This window comes from Zonotrichia leucophrys, chromosome 12 (assembly GCF_028769735.1).
Source record: "Zonotrichia leucophrys gambelii isolate GWCS_2022_RI chromosome 12, RI_Zleu_2.0, whole genome shotgun sequence".
NCBI lineage: Eukaryota > Metazoa > Chordata > Aves > Passeriformes > Passerellidae > Zonotrichia > Zonotrichia leucophrys.
In genome coordinates this window covers 7,297,965-7,316,147 of record NC_088182.1, presented here as the reverse complement: position 1 = coordinate 7,316,147, position 18,183 = coordinate 7,297,965, and the positions used below count along the sequence as shown (strand labels likewise).

Sequence of the window (18,183 nt, the reverse complement as noted above, 5' to 3'; positions counted from 1 at the left end):
CTCCTCACCTTTGTGTCAGAGTTTTCCTGCTCTTGGGTGGAGCATTGTTCTGGATCTTGCTGTGACTTTACTGCTCCCTTGCCCAGCCCATGGGCACAATGGGTGCTGTGGGACTTGAGGTAAGGTCAGTACAGAGGGACTTGAGGCTTCACCTGATGGGCAAGCTCAAATCTCTGTGTAGTTTTGACCACAGTCCAGGGAAGCACAGTTCACAAAGAACAAAACAGCTGGCCAATGCAGCTGATTCATTTACCATATTTTCCAGAAGTATTTCATGTCTTATATTTTCAGTATAAGTAAAATTTCTCAGAGGTGATGCCAATCATTTCAGCTGTGTCTAGAGGACAAGACTTAAGAAACATTTCCTAGTTGTCGGATCATGGTATGTTCAGTTTTAGGTTTAAATGACAGCAAATTAATTTTTTAACTTGTCATGGAGTTTATTAATAATGTATTTTAACAAACTAGTGGCAGAAGCTGATGGAGAAACACTCATGGTTCTTCAAGAATGTCTCAGTATGGGTGTACAAGTCCAGGAAATAGAGGAATAGCAATGAAAAGTGCTTTGCCACCTCACACCCACCAGGGTGTGAAGGCCAGGGCATCCATGACCCTCTTTCATTCCCTCTATATCTTCATGGTTACAAGGAGTCCCATCATGAGTCCATCTTATTAATTCTTAGCTCTTCAATAACTTGAATAGTGCCTTGAACCTTTCCTGACAAATGCCAGGGGTCAGACTTGATGTGTTTTTTACAGGCTCAGCTGCTGTGTTCTGGTAGCATGCACCCTTTGACAAACTGTTTCTTTTAAGAGACAGTAATGAGCATCTCATTTGACAAGGAAACTGCAGGTTCTCAGCACAGGTATCTCACTGTTTTCTGCTAAGATGTGGCTGTCTCAAGTCGCATCCCCAGAGCTGAAGAGCAGAGCCCAGGACAGACAGTGCCAGGAACAGTGAGCCTTGGGAGGAGCAGGAACTGCAGCCTTTCTCAAGGGCATGAAGCTCTTCACTGAGCACAGAGGTGGTGCTCTTCAGCTGCTTAAGACTTTATTTCTGCTCTCTGCTCCCTGTGGATTTATGTTCCAGCACCATATTGTGAATTGTACCTATCTTCAGCTTCAATTAAATTCATGAGTGCAATATGGCAAACACAGCCATCCTCTGAAGCCAAGAAAACATCAAGGTATTTTAGGGAACATCCACCTTCATTTTGCTCTGGTACCAGCCCTACTCCTGCAGTAGTACACTGTAGAATTTATGGTATTATGTCTAGTTGTGGTTCTTCTAGTGGAGGCTTCAGGGGTTGGCTACAACACAAAACAATGTGTTTTTATTGTGGCCATGTGAAATGCAGATAGATCCTTTTCTGAGAGCTGTTACACTGAGAGGCAGAGCCCTAGAGTTGGATCTTCATGAGCTCAAATGTAAAGCTTGAGTGTTATTGAGGGCAGGACTAGGACCTGAGGATGGAACTGTGTGAGATAAAAATTGCGTTCTTTAGCTGGCAATACCAAATAAGATCATGTTTAATATCTGGGCTAAGGAAAAATTCACATTATTTCATTCTCTTAGACTGAAATTGGCTTTTTGCTTAAAGGCAAGAAGTGTATTGCTATTACATTTATAATTAATGATAACCTAATCTTTGTACAAGCAGATTTAAAGTGAGCTCTTATTTTGACACATATAAAATTTTATCATTAACATCTTTATATTCCTGAGTGACACATGGCTAATAGCATTGTAGTAGATTAAGTCTTGAAGGAAGAGAGATGAATGTAGCTTCAGAATTGCACAGGTGGTTTTTCATATTCTGCTTTTTCATGTGTCTTCCCTTTATCAGAAGTCTGCCCTTGTGTTCATTTTACTTGATTATAACAAATAGATAGCAATTATCTTGCTGAAAAGACTCCTGTTTTTCTTTCAGCATGCCCATCTTTCCAGGACCTTCAAATGTGTTCAAAGTGCTTTCCATGCCTTTTCACTTTGAAAGGTGTTTTTTGTTAAAAATAATGCTTCATAAACACATGATTACAAAGAAGTGAGCAATAATGAGGAATAATGCCCACAGTAATCAATTCTTAATGAGTTCTTATTCATCTTAATTCATTTTAATTTATAATTTGTCTTAATTATTGAGGTCAGTGACTTCAGGAGGATGCCACCCTTAAGAGATTTTCAACAGGTATTTTGATGTCCTAGAATGAAATCTATTGCATAGTCTTTATAGTATTTATGGAGATTTGATCTCCACAGAAGGCAGACACCTTCTCAATACTGAGGCTTTTTAATGACTTTGTTTTATCCTAAATTAATTGATACTAACATTATACAAATAAAGCTGTTATTATATTTCTGGAAATTTTTATACAGCAAGTAAATGCAATCAGTCAGAAAGATTAATTATTGCAATTGAAATACAATGGCTTTAGTTGCATTCTTATTCTAAATAGTTATGCAGGGAAAGCCAGTATACTGCAGAATTAAAGGCTCAGACAATATAAATTTATAATTCAACTGCATGAAATCTGAAATGGTTTGAAGAAAGCTGGGCCCTGCCCTGCTTTATGTGTGGAATTACTGGTAGAGTCCAGTATTTGGGTGACTTAGGGCAGGGGCTGGCTATTTCTGTCTGCTCAGGCATTTCAAATTCAATCTGTGCCAAAATTTGAGCAGTGTGTGAAGTTTCAAGCCCTTTTAAGTATGTGTACTTCAGAGTGGATGCTCAGTCTGTGGGTTTATATCCTTTTGTCTAAGCTTTTCTCTAGATGTGGACAATTGAGTTGATGGGAATTTTTAATAACCTCTGCTGGGGCAGAATTTTGCCCCAGGGTGTGCTATTCATCCTGGCAGTGTTCTATATGCTCAGCCAGAATATCACACTCCACATCGTTATTCCTGCTGCCATAGCTCTGGCAGCCTTCACTCTGGGATGTATTGTAGCTTATGCAATGGCTCTTAGATTCCGTTTTAAGTGAAATGCATCTGAAATTTTGATGGTAGGTATTCCAGCTGCTTGCAGAATTTTTCCATCCCACCTTGTAAAAAGTAAAAAACCCATGAAACTTCACTGAAGGTAGTTAACAATAAATAAAAATCTTTCTAAAAATGATTGCATTCAATGTTCTTCCTAGGAGCGGAGAGTAAGAGAGTGGAAGCTGAAGTAGCATCCCAGGGTTGAGTGTTGCTGGGAACAGAAAGGTGCTTGTTTGCTATGGATATGGGAAAGCATTTTTCATATATGTTATTTTTCAGGGAGTTAAGAGATCAAATCCAGTCCTGTTACAATCCCACTGGTGGATATTTTGGGAAGACTTTTTTGCAGAAAATGAGAACTGCAGGGATACACTGTTCATAGTGCATTCTCTATGTTCAGGATCAATGTTCCTAACCATGTCACTGGTTTAATGATCATCATAAGCCAAGTTGGGTTTGTGCTGCCTTCAGAAAGAGAAGTTCTCTGTCACTTCACTATTCTTCATCCCTATGAGTAGGATCAACCCATCTGTCCCACCAACAACTAATTCTTCCCCTTCCCCACAAATCAAGAAATCCTTTCTTACAGCCATCAGCCAGCTTAGCAGGTGGATTCAGATCACTACTCAGCCCCCCAGGCAAGGACAGGGCAGAGGGAGAATCTCTTCATTCTGTGAAGAGCTCACTGAGGATTGATGGAGATGCTCCTGGGATGCAGAGATGGCACAGAGCATTCAGTGGCTGCTGTGGGAGCAGATGGACCAAGGCACGTGACAGCCCTGGCACATGAATCCAGGTGGCTTAGTAAATGAGAGACTGAAGTGCAGGGACTCACAAACCAACCAAATAAGCTTTCACATTAAGAATAAGGCATAAGGTGCAGGGAGTATATTGGATTTAGGAGGCTGGCTAAGGTAATAGCTGAAGAACAGAAAGCCTTTACAGACAGAACAAAAGGCATGGAGAATTTTCTTACCAAGACTATTTCATGTGTCAAATATCTGGTGTTCAGAAACACCAAAACTCCATCTAAATAAAGGTAATATGAGGAAGCACTTTGGTTTTGACCTTCTTCATTAATTCCTGACCCAAACCCATCTATTCTAATACAATGCCACTAAACTATCCGGTGAGCTCTCAGACTATAAATGAATCAAAATGAATCTGAGACCCTATTATGTGGAAATGTCATTTCTGATAGGATATCCTATTTTTCTTTGAAAATTGGCCCCTATTGCTTTAACATTACAAAGGCAGCTTATTAAGTGGGAGCTATGGGAAAATCCTTCCTGGTAGGATTACTAATTATCCAAACTTAAAATGTAACCCTGTTCCAACCTTATTGCTTCTATATGCTTTGGGCTTCTTTTGAAGGTGTCTGTCTTATAAAGGAATGTGTTAAATATTCTGCATTTGCAATTGCCATTTCTTTAAAAAGGAGGTGTTAGTGAAGGTTTTCCTCTACAGTCATTTTTTTAGACAAACATGATTTTCTTATTGGCATTGTCTCTTTGTGGCAGGAAATGAGCTGCCTTGTGCTCCCCTTTGGGTTTATTTGATACTCCTCTCAGGTGTTTGACTTGGGCCAGCAAGTCAAGATGGGAACTCCACCAATATATGAAATATTTAGCACGAAAATTAAACATACCCTGCCACATGTCAGCTTTGGTAGTATCTGATTATAAAAAAAATTACTAAAATATTGTCCAAGTATACTTCTTTCTCTGTGTAACACAAAGGGTTAGTATGTTATTATGGTGCCAGATTCAGCTCATATTTCACAGTGAAGTAAATCCAGAATCACTTTATTGACACTGATAAAACAGATGGCTAAACCCAAGCTAGACAGAAATGTAATTATATCTGCAGCGTAAGAGGTGAAGGTATGTTATTAAAACACCTCCCTCTTCTCTTTGAATAATGTGTAGGTCTTTCATAATGTAAGGATTGCAGTGACAATATCAAATGTCACTCCAGCTTCTTGATGGGAAAGAGTATATAGTGCAAAAGTGAATTTGCACAGAACAATGGAGAGCTGCTAATTAGCCATTATAGGATTCTATTAATCTCTTCAATCGACTAAAAGAATTACAGTCATTGAAGTCTGTTTGCTGTAAGATGGAAAGAAGGCTTAACCAAAGCCTTTGGGCTGACTATAGCTAAAGGAAAATCAGGTTCTGTGCATCTAGCTACATCTTGGTTTTCCTGGAGAAGGTCACAGCCATCTCCAGATAACACCAGCTCAGGCCATTCCAGAGTGCTGGGTGTGTTAGCACACACTCTGCCAGCGGCCTGGCAGGCTGCCCATGGCCAAGCATGCCTGTATCCAGCTTAAGTGATTTGTGTTCCTGGGCAGGAGTTTGGAGTTGAAGGTTATGAATAGAAAATTCCAGCCCAGATTGCTTCAGCATTGTCCTTTTTCGCTGGTTGATGTGAGAGGCTCTGTCTCCTGTGCAGCTGCCTTCCTGTGGCCATCAGCTGCAGCAAGTGGCTGTGCAGGGAGGACCAGCCACATGCCACCACCCTGTAGGTTACCCACCCCCTCAGGGCTGTGCCTGTCCTTGTCACAGACCATGCAGGACCATGTTACCCCACCAGTTTGAAAGCTGGAAACCTTAAACTGTTTTTTAAGTTTCTAATGTTCACAGTCCTGGTTTTAATCTTTCTGATGTGTAATAATTATATTTGCTCCAGTGTGGTTTTCCTGAGATGATGGGCACCTTCGTTTCCCTCTGACTCAGTGAACTCATATGTCAACAATACTTCCTTTTTAATTATTTAATGTCTAATTGTTACCCATGTCATCAAATATGGTGAGAAACTGCACTGGGTTAAGGCTTCTGGAGGGAGTAAGAATGAAAATGCAGAGGAGGAAAAAGGAAGGAGAAGCACTAAAGGACAGTTAACAAGAGAGAAGTGAAGTAGCAGTGGGGATAAAGGTGGAGACATACTGCCACCATGCAGTGATGATGATAAAAAGAAAAATAACCACGCTTTGCCATGGATTTCTGGTGCAGACCCATCCTTGAAATTGGTGGGAATTCAATAGACTGGAGAGCATGTTATCCTCTAATGTATTTTTTGGCTCACAGATCACAATTAAAGTTAAATTCTGCCTTCTGCAAAATTAGCTTGGACACACCGGTCTGCTGCAGCCAATCCTTTACCTTGGTTGGTCTCAGTTGAGCTAAAACTACACACGGAAAAAATCCAAATTATAACTGTGGAGCTTCTCTTGTGGGATTAAATGTAATTGCTATCATAGCAGAAACTATTTTCAATGAAATCTAGGATGTATGGGTTACTTTTCAGAAGAGAAAATACTGTTTTACAGGTTCTTTCTGTAGATTTCTATGATTCCTATAAATCATTCTATTCAAATGTCTTGGCTGTAAAAATATTGATATAAATGCTATGAGATTATGATATTTCAGATATTATATAGAATAAATGTTACCACTTAAATATTTTTAAATGCCAGCATTTCTGCAGGCTGCAGCATTTTGCTAAGAAGAGCATACACTTGTCAAATGTTTTGAATTCTGTATTATTCAGTAAATGAGCATGTGGTTAATTAAAGTAGCATTACTATACTGTGAGGTGACCAGATTGCAAACATATCTTTAACAATTGGCCCTTGTAAATAAAATAGAAGAGAGCTGATTAAGATCTGAAAATGTCAATAGATGCAAACAGCCACCTTAGAGCGTTACCTTATAAAATAAAAGGAGAGGAGTAATGACATGGTCAATATTAACTGCCATCAGCTGGAAAGAAATCAGATTGTCAGGGATCTATAAAATTCTTGCCAAAGTAGAACCTCATTTACACATACAGATCTTCATACCCTTTGCTAAGAAAAGCGTATGTGACAGCTTAGAGGTTTTAGCTGCCAAAGATCTTTCACTCTGAATACAGTAAATGTCACATCTATTTATTTATCGTTAAATTTTGCTAAGTATCTGTAGAAATATTTGGATTTTTTCTATCATAATGTAGATGTTTAAAAGGAAAAGAATCCAGATTATAATGCAGCTGTAGCACCAAACCATATGTCTGCTAAATGGGAGCAGAAATACACCACTGAATTACTGGGAGTAAACATAACCTAGATGCTATCTTCAGAAGAATATTAAATGGATTATATAAATACAGGTTATTGCCATAAAATCGCACGATCAGACAATAGTAGCCATCAGGCAATAGATTATTTCATATGCTGAAAGTAATCACAGTTGTATGGCAATTTGCATTTTCTAAATGCCAGACTGAAAATATTAACTGGCAAATCTTGGCAAGCACAGCTTTTCTGCCAACTGCAGTGGTGGTCATAACAATATCCAGGCCTTTTTTGGGAGCTAAATAGAGGAACAAAGCAGCCATCCCACACCCCAGCTTTATTAGAATCTGCCTGGAGTCCCAGGTGCTCAAAACAGTCTTGTTTGTCTTCAGTTTGAGTCTTCAACTTCTTTCTTGTAAGAAGACATATAAGGGTGATTTACTGATATGTTGGGTGGCACTGCACTGTGCTGTGCAAGAGCAAATGGTCAAGTGGGATATTCAATAATATTCAATGTTATGAATAATGTCTGGCATGAGAGAGAACTCAAATCAAAGTGAGTGTTGTGTTTGCCTGCTCTTTTGCTGAGAAGCAGTTTCATCAGTCCATTTGGATGCCACATTATTGTGTGAAAGGGAAAAAAGTTAATAACTTTAATAAGAAAGGCTTGTGTGTTTGCTCAGCCTGGTACAACTTACTGGGAGTAACTGTCAACTGAATTTTCACATTTGAGGTCTCTTCTGTTCTTTTTATATAATGTGAAAGGAGAGGAGGTTTCATCATCCCATCCACGGCCATCTTCAAACTGAGCGAGACCTGATTATCCTTGAACTTCAATTGTTTATAAATCAGCATCCCAGGGAACAGGCTCTCAGCATTTATAATTGTAGTGCTTAGAATTGGAAATACAATGAAATGTTTACCTCAAAACTGGCCAGATTTATCAAGATTTCTTATTACTGCCTACTGAACTAGCTCTGCCCCTGGGAACTCTGATCTAAATTATATCAAGTGAAGACTTACTCTCCTCAAGTTTTATGTATGAAACAAAGAGCAACTCTGACTATATCTTTTTTTTTTCTACAGATGATATGGAAGCAATTCCAGTCAAGCAGTTTGTTAAACACATCAGTGAGCTGTATTCTAATAACCAGCATGGGTTCTCAGAAGACTTTGAGGTACGATTAATGACCCACAAATAAAATGTTGTTTTCCTAAAGTTAATTATGTTAATTAAGTATATTAATGATTGGGGACCATGTGACATCTGTGTGAGGCTGTCATGTCAGGTAAATGCAGTGCTCAAATGTATCAGAAGAAACAGGATGATACCAATTTCCTACCAACTATGAGCAGCGTGGGACTGGACATTTACAGATGCTTTCTAACCACCACAGATTTGGTGCCTTTAAGGGGGAGCCCTCTTGGGTTTTTCTTAAATAGGAAAAGCTGCCTGCAAGCCCCCAGGAACAACATGAAGACACAAACTGTCATTTTTAACTTGAGGGTTTTCTTACAATTATTTTACTCTTCTTGCTGCAGAATTTGCTCCTCTTGCTCATCTGAAAAGTCATATATTCCCTGAGTGAAACATTGCTTGCAATGAATAAAATAGTAGAATTTGGTCTTTGATGAAAACCCAAACTGTGAGTTAGTTCCTTGAGTTCTTGTTCATTCTCTATTCAGACAGGAGAGACTGCTATCAAAGTCATTGATTATTTTGTTCCAGTAAAACCAAGAAGAAAGGATTTGAGGTTTTCTTGGTAGTATTTACCTAAGGTGACTATTTTTGAATTTGCATCTTGCTACCTGTGTAAAACAGATTCTGACCTATAAATATGCTGTCATTTGGAGATAATTCCAATGGAGTGAAAGCAGTTTTTTACCTCTGGGTTACCAAACCCATATTATGCAAGCATGGTAAACATCATGCAGCATAAGACAGCAGAGTCAGTCTAATCAGTCACTGCTGAACATTTGGAAATACTGAGAAACAGGAGAAGCCCTAGGAAGCCACATGGAGTTGCACTTCTGGCTTCCCCATGAGCAAAAGAAAGTGTGTTTCTGCCTGTGAACCAGAGCAGCAGCTCTGCTTGCAAACAAGGCACTGAACCCAAATAGGTGGCCTTATATCTACAGATTCTTTGCTTACTGCACTGTAAAGACAAGATTGTATTCAGGAATTGTTTTTAATGGGATCATTTAAAACGTTTATTGTTGCTGTTTGGTTACTGTCTATAAAGAGTGTCTGCTTTGTCTGATGCCAAAAAAGCGTTGTGTAAGTTAGAAACATTTTGTATTCATGAGGAAGGCAAATGTGTAAGGTGTTAAAGTGATTTAGTTCAATTGACTGCTGGCTGGATGGCTGAGCAGGAATATTGAGGCATTTAACAATGTTGATGGTATTCAGGACAAACATTTATTCTCCAGAGAGTAGAATTTGATCAGGATGATCAAATGCGACTCACTCTTCTCAATTATGTATGAATTGTGACCCCAGTGCTATTCATCACAGCTGGGTTTTACACCATTTAATTATTCAAAATAATCAACAACACATCTGTAAACTTGGTCTGGCTTTAAGCAAGCTTTGCTTCAGCTGTCACAGAATCACTGCTATTAACAAATGTTGGACACCTCTGCCTGCGTTTTAGCAAAGGAAAACACTGCTCTAATAGCCTTATTTTTCCGCTTCCTCCTGGAGTTCCCTGCTGTGAGTGCTTGCTGTGGCAGCTAGTTGGAGAGAGCTTTGGCCAATTAGGCCCATTCTGGGGAGCACAGGGTCCCCTCCAAAGGGAAGTTAAACTCCTCTGACTGCACTGCGTGCACAAAATTCTATTCTCCATGCTGGCTTAAAACTTGTAGTATCTGCTTTGAAGTCAGGATAGCTACTCCAGATTTATTTCTCCATAGCTGAGGGCTCAGCTTCCTAAATGTAGATGAAATCTCCTGCTGGAGTAAGGAGTAGCAATAGGAACAAGGTGATCTCTGTCTGGTATGAGCCACCCAGCTCCCCTTCACTGCTGGTGTTCTCGTGGGCCTGATTTGAAACCCAGGATTTTTCACAGAACCCATATGTAAAATGTTTCTCAAGTGCCCAAACTGACTCAGAGGTCAGAGCCCCAGCTTGGAGAGTGGCTGAGGGACACTGGAACCTGAGGTTACATTTATTCAGTAGCTGTTGGAGTGGCTGCAGTGCAGCTTCTCACTCATGGATCCAGTCAGATCGGTGATCCATGTGCTGGAGTTGCATCTGCCAGCTGTGGGGAAGAGTTAGCTAATGTTTTATGGAGAAATAATAAGATTCCAGCTAAAACAGAAAATCCCGGGCTGCTAGCCTTAGGTGAAAAGTACCACAGCTTTATCCTGCCTTCATGCCTGTGGAACTTTTGAAAAGAAGTGATGGATTCTGCAGTCATACAAAAAAATACAGCTTTTTACAGCTAACAGGGGAAGAAAAGAGTATGGTGAGGAGATGCTGAAATAATGAGATCAATACTGCAGAATAAATAAATCCTCCCAAAGGCAGCCACTGCATGAGATTTTGTTTAAAAAAAAAAAAAGAAATTGATCAAAAATCTCCTCAGAAATTTCTGTGGCAGGAGGTTTAAGGTAGAAGCTGCAAAAGGAAAGACTAAGCTAGGCACACACAAACACAACCCAGTGTGGAAGGTGAACATCCTCCACTTGTTTGTTGCTAGATTTTGGTGTCACTTCCTGTGTTTTTGGCAGCATATTTAGGGCTGTGTTAGGTTTAGGTTGGTTTTTACAGGAAGAAGATTCCCTTAAAAGTAAATTGTGTGAATACTCCCTCCTCCTCTTAAATTGAGCTGTAATTACAGCTAAATATTTTGTGAATGTGCTTAGGAAGCATTTTATGTGCAGAGGAAAAAAGGACTTTGAACTCACAAATCTTCCCTTGGAAAGTACATCTGAAATGAATCCTTATTCCCTTTGGGTAATCGTAGTGCAAGTAGCCAGCTTTATTGTCTGATGATAGCTGGGCTTTCTTGTATATAGAGAATTTTAAAGATTTCCTTTGAGTCCTGTGTATTTTCAATTTTTGATATAAATTGGAAATATGGGACCCAATTTAGTACTGAACAAGAAATAGCTTTTTAAAATAAAGATCCTGCATCAGTAGTGCTGGTCTGTGACATAACTCTTCGTATTCAGCCTTGGATTTTGTTCAGTAGTAGACTGAAAATGTTCAGGGAAGGTTTTTGCTTGCTCTCAGGTAGCTCCAGCCCTGTCTTGCTGTGGTGTACAGGATGAGGTACCAGACTTTTACAGGGGCACTGGGTCAGGGTTTCAGGGCAAGACTGAACAGAGACTGAAAGGCTTCCTGAGCCAGAGATTATATCTATTCCTTGTCTAGCCAGAGATTTTCATGGCATCATTACATTTAACAGTCTTTGATAGACCTTTCTTCCATAAATTTCTGTCTCTTGAACCCTTTTAGGCTTCTGGTGTCCAAAGCATCCCATGGCAATGAATTCTACAATTGGTTCCACAAGAACAGACTTCCTTTTGCTTTTAATTCATATTGAATAACTTCTCTTGGCACCTCCTACTTTTTTTGCATTACAAAGTGCATCCTTGTTTACTCACATCATTCTGTCTGCCTTTATATTTCCCCTTAATAATCCATTTTCAAATCTGAAGAAATCTAAATTATTCACTTCGGTTTTTTGGGGGAAGCCACTCCAGACTTGCAATGAATTGTCCCTTCTGTACCTTTTTATCTTCCTTTACCATAATCTTGTCAAGATGGGAAGACCTCAGCTGTACACAGCATATGGCAGGTGGTTTTAATGCAGAGTTCAGTGACGTTTTCAGTTTTCTATTACTTTTCTCCTTCCTAACATAGTATTTGGTTTTTAACAACTACTGAGCACTCAGCTGACACCTCCAGAAAACTATTGAGTGTGACCCCAAGGCCTCATCACTGCATGGCAATAGCAAATTGCGAACCTGTCAGCATGTATGTATAGTTAGGGTTGTTTTTCTCCAAGTACATCACTTTGCATTTATCAACATTGAATTTCATTTGCCATTTTGTCACTCGGCCACTCAGTGCTGCGAGATTGTTCAGCTTCCTTTCACAAATAGCTTTCATTCTAATTATCCTGAATAATTTGGTATTGTAAACACCCTTTGTCTCCTCTGCAGTCCACTTATGAATAGGTGAGGTTCCTGTAAGTCCCACCAGTGTAAGTTGAACACTGGAAATTCCTGGGCAGGTGAGTCCCACCTCTACCCTGGTAGTGCACAAAGGAAAGTTTTCTTTTTGCTCCAAAACCAGAACAGGTTTTTAAGTGATATTTTCTGAGAGGCCTTTTCACACATTTTCGAAATTGATATGCTGCTCTCTTTTTGGCAGCCTGTAGACTTCTTCAGGGACCTCTCCCCAATGTGTTCAAGGCATCACTAGCTCTGCTCCTCAACTGTGGAGTCTTGCAGTTTGCCCCACAGAGAAGTCAGATATGGTGGGCTGCCAAAAACCCCTTCTGGATCTCAATTTAAAAACTAATGTCACATTTGTCATCCTCTATTCCCCTGATAGCCTGACTATATAGGACATGTGCCCTCCAAATTCCTGTATCAAAAAGAGTGTGAAGTGCCACCTCCCACAGCAGAGCTTTTCACTCCCTCCCCCTGGCCCGTTACTGGAATAACACAGTAAGTTTTTTTGAGTAATCGTGTCCTTTTGCTCTAAGAAAGGAACACTAAGCCAAGAAATCACCTTCCATCCCCAAAGCTAACTGTGAATTTTTACAGTTTAATGCAGCATTTGGATTTCTGAGATCAGGGAGTTTTACTTCCCTCCTCTGTAATTCTGGAGTGGGCTGGTCAGTGCTGCTGCAGGAGCAGTTGGAGAGGGGAATGCAATCTCTGCAGACCTCTCCTGCCTGTGGCTGTGTGAGCACAATGATTCATTGCCAATTTGGAGTCTGAACAGGCTCGCTGAACTCAGAGGCAGGCTGTCTAGCTCCCTCATCACATAAATTGAAAATATCTTTATACTCCAGTGGCACCTTCTTCTAAATGGTCTGAAATGTAAGAAAATAACATAAATCTATATTTCCAGCCATGTGGCAGGGATTTGCTAATGTTATTCTCGTGGTTGCTGCTGCTCAGGGCAGGGGTCACTGACTCTTTTTAACTGGGGACCTCAGAACGTTAGCAGTGGGCTGCATTGAAAACAGATAATGCTGCACTTTGCACACTTCTTGAGATACTGAAAACCCAGTGCAGTTATCCAGGCATCCCTTACAGATTAGACACAGCTCACACCAGGCTCATGCTTATAGCTGCATATCTATACCAAGAATTTGGCAGCAGAAAGATGCCATTTCAAAAGCATGCTGCTAGCAGGCAATACTGCATTGGGAATGCGTTATAACCTGGCCCAAATTGGCCTTAATTAGAGGTATTCTCATCCTTTGTATTGCTGTACTGGAGCCAGAGGGAAACAGCACTGTGAAGCTGGAGGAGGAAGGATTGCTGCAGAACAGGGCCTTCCTGGAGTTCTCAATTCTTATCTCAGTGCTTCACCTACCCTGAGAAACTGGTGTTGTGAATTAAGAGATGAAGAGAAGCAGTAAAAGAAGTTCAGATATCTGGAGTTTCTATCACTGACCACAGCACCACAGCCATTCCCAAGGGTTGTGCCTGGGAGCCCCCCTTGGATGAGCTATTGGCTGGGCAATGCAAGGTTTTGGTCAGACTCTGACACCTCTGCCCCACCATCCTTTCCTCTCTCATGCATTTTGCAGGAGTTTTTAGCTGTCTATTGATGTTTTTCCTGTGTTGAGTCCTTTTGGTTTGTTTATTTTCACCTCTTTCTAGGCTGTCCTCAAGTCACCTCTCTCTTGAGTGCTGTAGGAGAGTTTATACCAGTGCTAAATTATTGCAGAAATCTACACTGTTCCTGGGGGATATCTTCAAATACTATCTGCAGTCTCTGTTGGTATGCTGTCTTCATGTTTGCTGTGATAAAACAAACAGAAAGAGCACTACCACAGAATTCTTGTAATTTGGGATTAAAATAATAGATCAAAACTGGGGGGTGGATGCTTCCATGCTGAAAAATACCAACATTAATATCAAAACACAGCTATGGATCTTCTCAGGTTTAGTTGCTCAGATTAGGATCCTTTTTTGTTGTGACTCCTCATTGCTATTCATAGGCTTTCACAGTTCAGCCCCTGCCAGGACATCAGCCTCAAGTAATTGGAAACAGCAGCAGCAGTGCTTTGTAAGGCCAAATCAAGAGACCAAGTTCCTGCTCAGCCACTGTAGCAAAAAATCCTGCTCAGAACCTTATACTGCCAGCAAGACACTGGAGCAGTTTGATTTTACACTTAAATGGAAATTCTTTGAAGTTTAGAAGAAACTAATCTGTAACTTGTTTCAGTAAGGCAATTAAAATGGGTCGTTAAACCTGGGTGTATCAAATTCCAATTAGCATTAGCATGGACAATATAATTAAAAGGTAAATTAGCCATAATAGCATAGACTAGAACACTTCTTACAGTAACTAACAGTCAATTGAAACCATGTACTTTGGTTTCTAGGGTTGTCAATGATTAAGTTGAAAGGACAGAATAAAGCCTGTATCCATTCATCCTGGGACAGTAATGTGTTCTGGGAAGTTAAACATGAGGAGCAGCAGTGTGCAAGCCAGCCATCATTAAAATCAGTGGAGGAGACTAGCAGGATTAAGGAAAGCCAAAGGAAATATTCTAGAGATGAAAAGTTTATGGATGAATTATGAACATGGTAATACAAACACTATGGGTTCTACTCCAAGGTGCCAGTAAGAGTTTTGTGCCTGCTGGCAGAGGACTTTATTTAGGCTGAGGGGCAGTGAGCAGCCCTGATCTGGTGACCTGCCTGCAAACGTGGGTTTTAGTAGTAATGCAATCATGGTGATGTTTTTAGTGCCACTGAAGGACTTGGTAGCTAGTAAGGTTTAGAAATCTCAGGGTGTTCATTGCATAAGCAACAGAAAATGCTGGGAAAGTAAATATGTGGTATACATAAATGTGGTAAAATGGCATCATTAAGAAGGGGACTTTTGGAGACTTTCTCCAGGGTGTTATTTATTAACTGGGGTGTCCTCTCTGCCAAGGGGTAAATAATACTCTGGACAGAGGCACCGATAACAGACTGCAACTAGTCTTGTCTCCTTGCAGCTTTTGTGCACTGATGAAAGGCAGGCACCTCAGCTTCAATAACAGAGGAAACAGAAGTTATGCCTTACTGGCTGCTGGGGGGAGCCTGTGCTTTAGTAATTTGCTGTTAGGATTGGGAGAGATGAGCCTTGGAGGGTAGGAGAGTGTGGATACCCACCCTCTGCTCTCAGCCCCATCTGGGTTCTGGCACAGGCCAGGCTGGGGCTGGAGGATGTGCTCAGTCCCCTTCTCATTGACAGCTGCAGTGTCCCAAAGCCTTGACTGTGTCCTGGGCTGGAGGGGAGGGCTGAAGACTTTAAAAAGACAAAAACAGCTGAGGTATATTGGTAAGGGGGAAGCTTTTCTGTAACAGTCTCCTTTTGCTATGCTTCTGCATTGTGTAGATATAGGAATCCACCATTCCAACAGCTTTCCAGAGTATTAAAAACCATTTAGAATGCTATGTGTTAAGAAAAGCCATTTTCAGATCATCAGCTCTCACAGCATCAGACCTCCTTTTCCACTGCTGTGTTTTTCACCATCTTAGTTTAATCCTCCTCTTCTATTAACGTTATATTGGCCAGCTGGGAACATGTACAGCTGAGGAAACAGTCACCATCAACATAAAAAGGTTAATTAAAATGATTAACCTCCCCAACAATTCCCTTATGGAAAAATCCTATAGAATTTAATAGAAAATGATACATTTACTATGTAGTATTTAAACTGTCAGAGAAAATTCCTTAGCAGGGAGGTAATTCCCTATTAAATTCTATAACTTCTCAGAGTATTCTCCACAGAATCTTATTGGATTAATCTGCATTAAATTCTACAGCATTTGGCATAAATTTTTCAATGCCAATAACTTCTAAAAAGAATTTTATAGTGATGCAGGGATGTAGGGTTTGATGTGAGGTTTTTCAGAAGCAGGCAGGGTATTTTTTAGGAGTGACCACTAACAGTACAGCAGTGATGTTGTATGATTTCTAAATGAAAATATAGGTAAAACAAAATGACATTAAATCAACCTAACATGTAAATATCGCTGCTCTTCCAGCCATGACTTAGGCTGAACTGATCCTGCCTATTGTGTTATCTGAAATCCCTTGCTTACTGGAGCTGACAGGCAGAATTAGGGGAAGAGCACACTTTAATATGGGATTTTTTTATTTGATAGAAGTGGAACTATGAAAATTCCATTAGGGCCAGCTGAGAGTTTTGCTTGATTCGTCTTTGTCTTTGCTCAGCTCATCTCCTTGAGCACAGTATGTTTCTCCCTGTGGAGGGTTGGGAAGAGAGAGAGAAGCAATTGTTATTTGAGAGCGTCACATGGATATAAAAGCTATAAAACGTACAAGGTTTTAGTATACTTTGCACTTTTAAAATGTAAATGTTGGGGAAGATATCAAAATTGCTATGCAAGTCCTTGGTGAAATGTCTGCATAATGCTGAACTCCTACATCTGCTGTTTGTATAGCATTTCTTGTGATAATTTTTCTCTGTCACTTAGCTCGTGATCTTTGTAGCAGCTGTGAGCTCCTAATGACTTTGCCTCTTAGGTTCTATACTGTTATTTTTAAAGTCTGAAGTACAAAGTAATTTGGCACTTCCTCACATATCCTGGGGGGAAATTGGTTCTGTTTGGTGCAATTTCTGAGAGTCGCAAAAGATTTGAATAAATATAATTTCTTCCATAACTTCGTAAACTTCAAATTTTAATATTTTTTAAATATCTCGTTAAATGAAGAATATTTATGGTAGTAATAATATTTATGCTAGTGATAATATTTATGCTAGTGATAAATCATTTTCAGGAGGATTATGGTTAAACAGATACTAAAAAGGTGTGTCTTGGAACTGAAAAGACTCCTGAGTGATTCAGTTTGTAGGGCAGTCTCTGAAGGGTGTAGCTCTCTAGGGGAGTGGCTGCTTCACTTTGGAGTAAAAGAAAAGACCTTCCATTGCCCCATTTCAACAGCTCTGTATTCTGTTGTTGAACAGAGCAAGGGGTGAGTTAAGAACTTAAAAATTCTAAGGGAATTGAGTATTTAACCTACAGCCCCAGCTAGACAGACATCTGCATTTCTGGCTTCATGAGCACCCTGGTCTCTCTCTGCTTTGTAAATGTACATGGGTGCAACCTTCTCTTCACTGGATCGGGGCTGTTAATCAGCATCCAGGCAGTGGTATTTAAAGCCCTCATTGTTATCTTCTGAGATCTCTTTTATTTATGTTTTACAAAAGGCATCTCTCTGCAGAGAACTACCAAAAGGTCAGTGCCAAACTTAAATGTCAGAAACCCCATTTTGAGAGGTTATAAGCAGATAAGTTGTCCAGCCATCAAAAGTCTTCTGTTGAAATGTTTTTTGTTCTTAGTTTGTTACACTGCACTGCATCTGAGGGACCTTATCTCAGCTCCACAAGGAGGGATAGAGTGGGGCATGGCAGAAGATGCAGAAGTGATGGGCTGGTGGTCAGAGGGGACAGCTGGGTGCTCAGGTGCTCTCAGGGTCCTCGTCTGTCCCCAAGCCTGTGAGTGTAACCAGGGACAGCTGACATGGCTCAGTGTGACACCACAACATACAGGACAATACTGAAAGACTCTGTGTTTAACCCAGCAACTAAAATACTGATACTTTGGACATGGTTTCCATGAGCTGTTGCAAAAGGATGCAAAACTCAAGGTTTTTTGGACTGACAAATTTCCCATGTGAATAATCTTTGTGCCTAGGAAGTGCAGCGCTGTACGGCTGACATGAACATCACTGCCGAGCATTCCAACCACCCCGACAACAAGCACAAGAACAGATACATCAACATCCTGGCCTGTAAGTAAGCACTGGCCTAAGCACAATGAATAACCCAAAAGGACACTCTCCTCCTGCAGTGTGTGTGTGACTGGGACAGCCAGGTGGCCCAGGGTACATCATTACCCAGGGTGTAATAAATATGTGAAAGTGTGC

At 40.3% G+C, this 18,183-nt stretch overlaps 1 protein-coding gene across 2 annotated transcripts in view; it reads left to right on the top strand.

Moving 5' to 3' along the window:
* The window catches only part of PTPRG (protein tyrosine phosphatase receptor type G), a 387,800-nt gene that overhangs the window by 352,448 nt on the left and 17,169 nt on the right, over positions 1–18,183 (top strand). For both annotated transcript variants that reach the window (XM_064723724.1, XM_064723725.1), the window contains 2 exons: positions 8,127–8,218; positions 17,952–18,048. In XM_064723724.1, the coding sequence (XP_064579794.1) occupies positions 8,127–8,218; positions 17,952–18,048 (189 nt within the window). The remainder of the gene's footprint in view (positions 1–8,126; positions 8,219–17,951; positions 18,049–18,183) is intronic.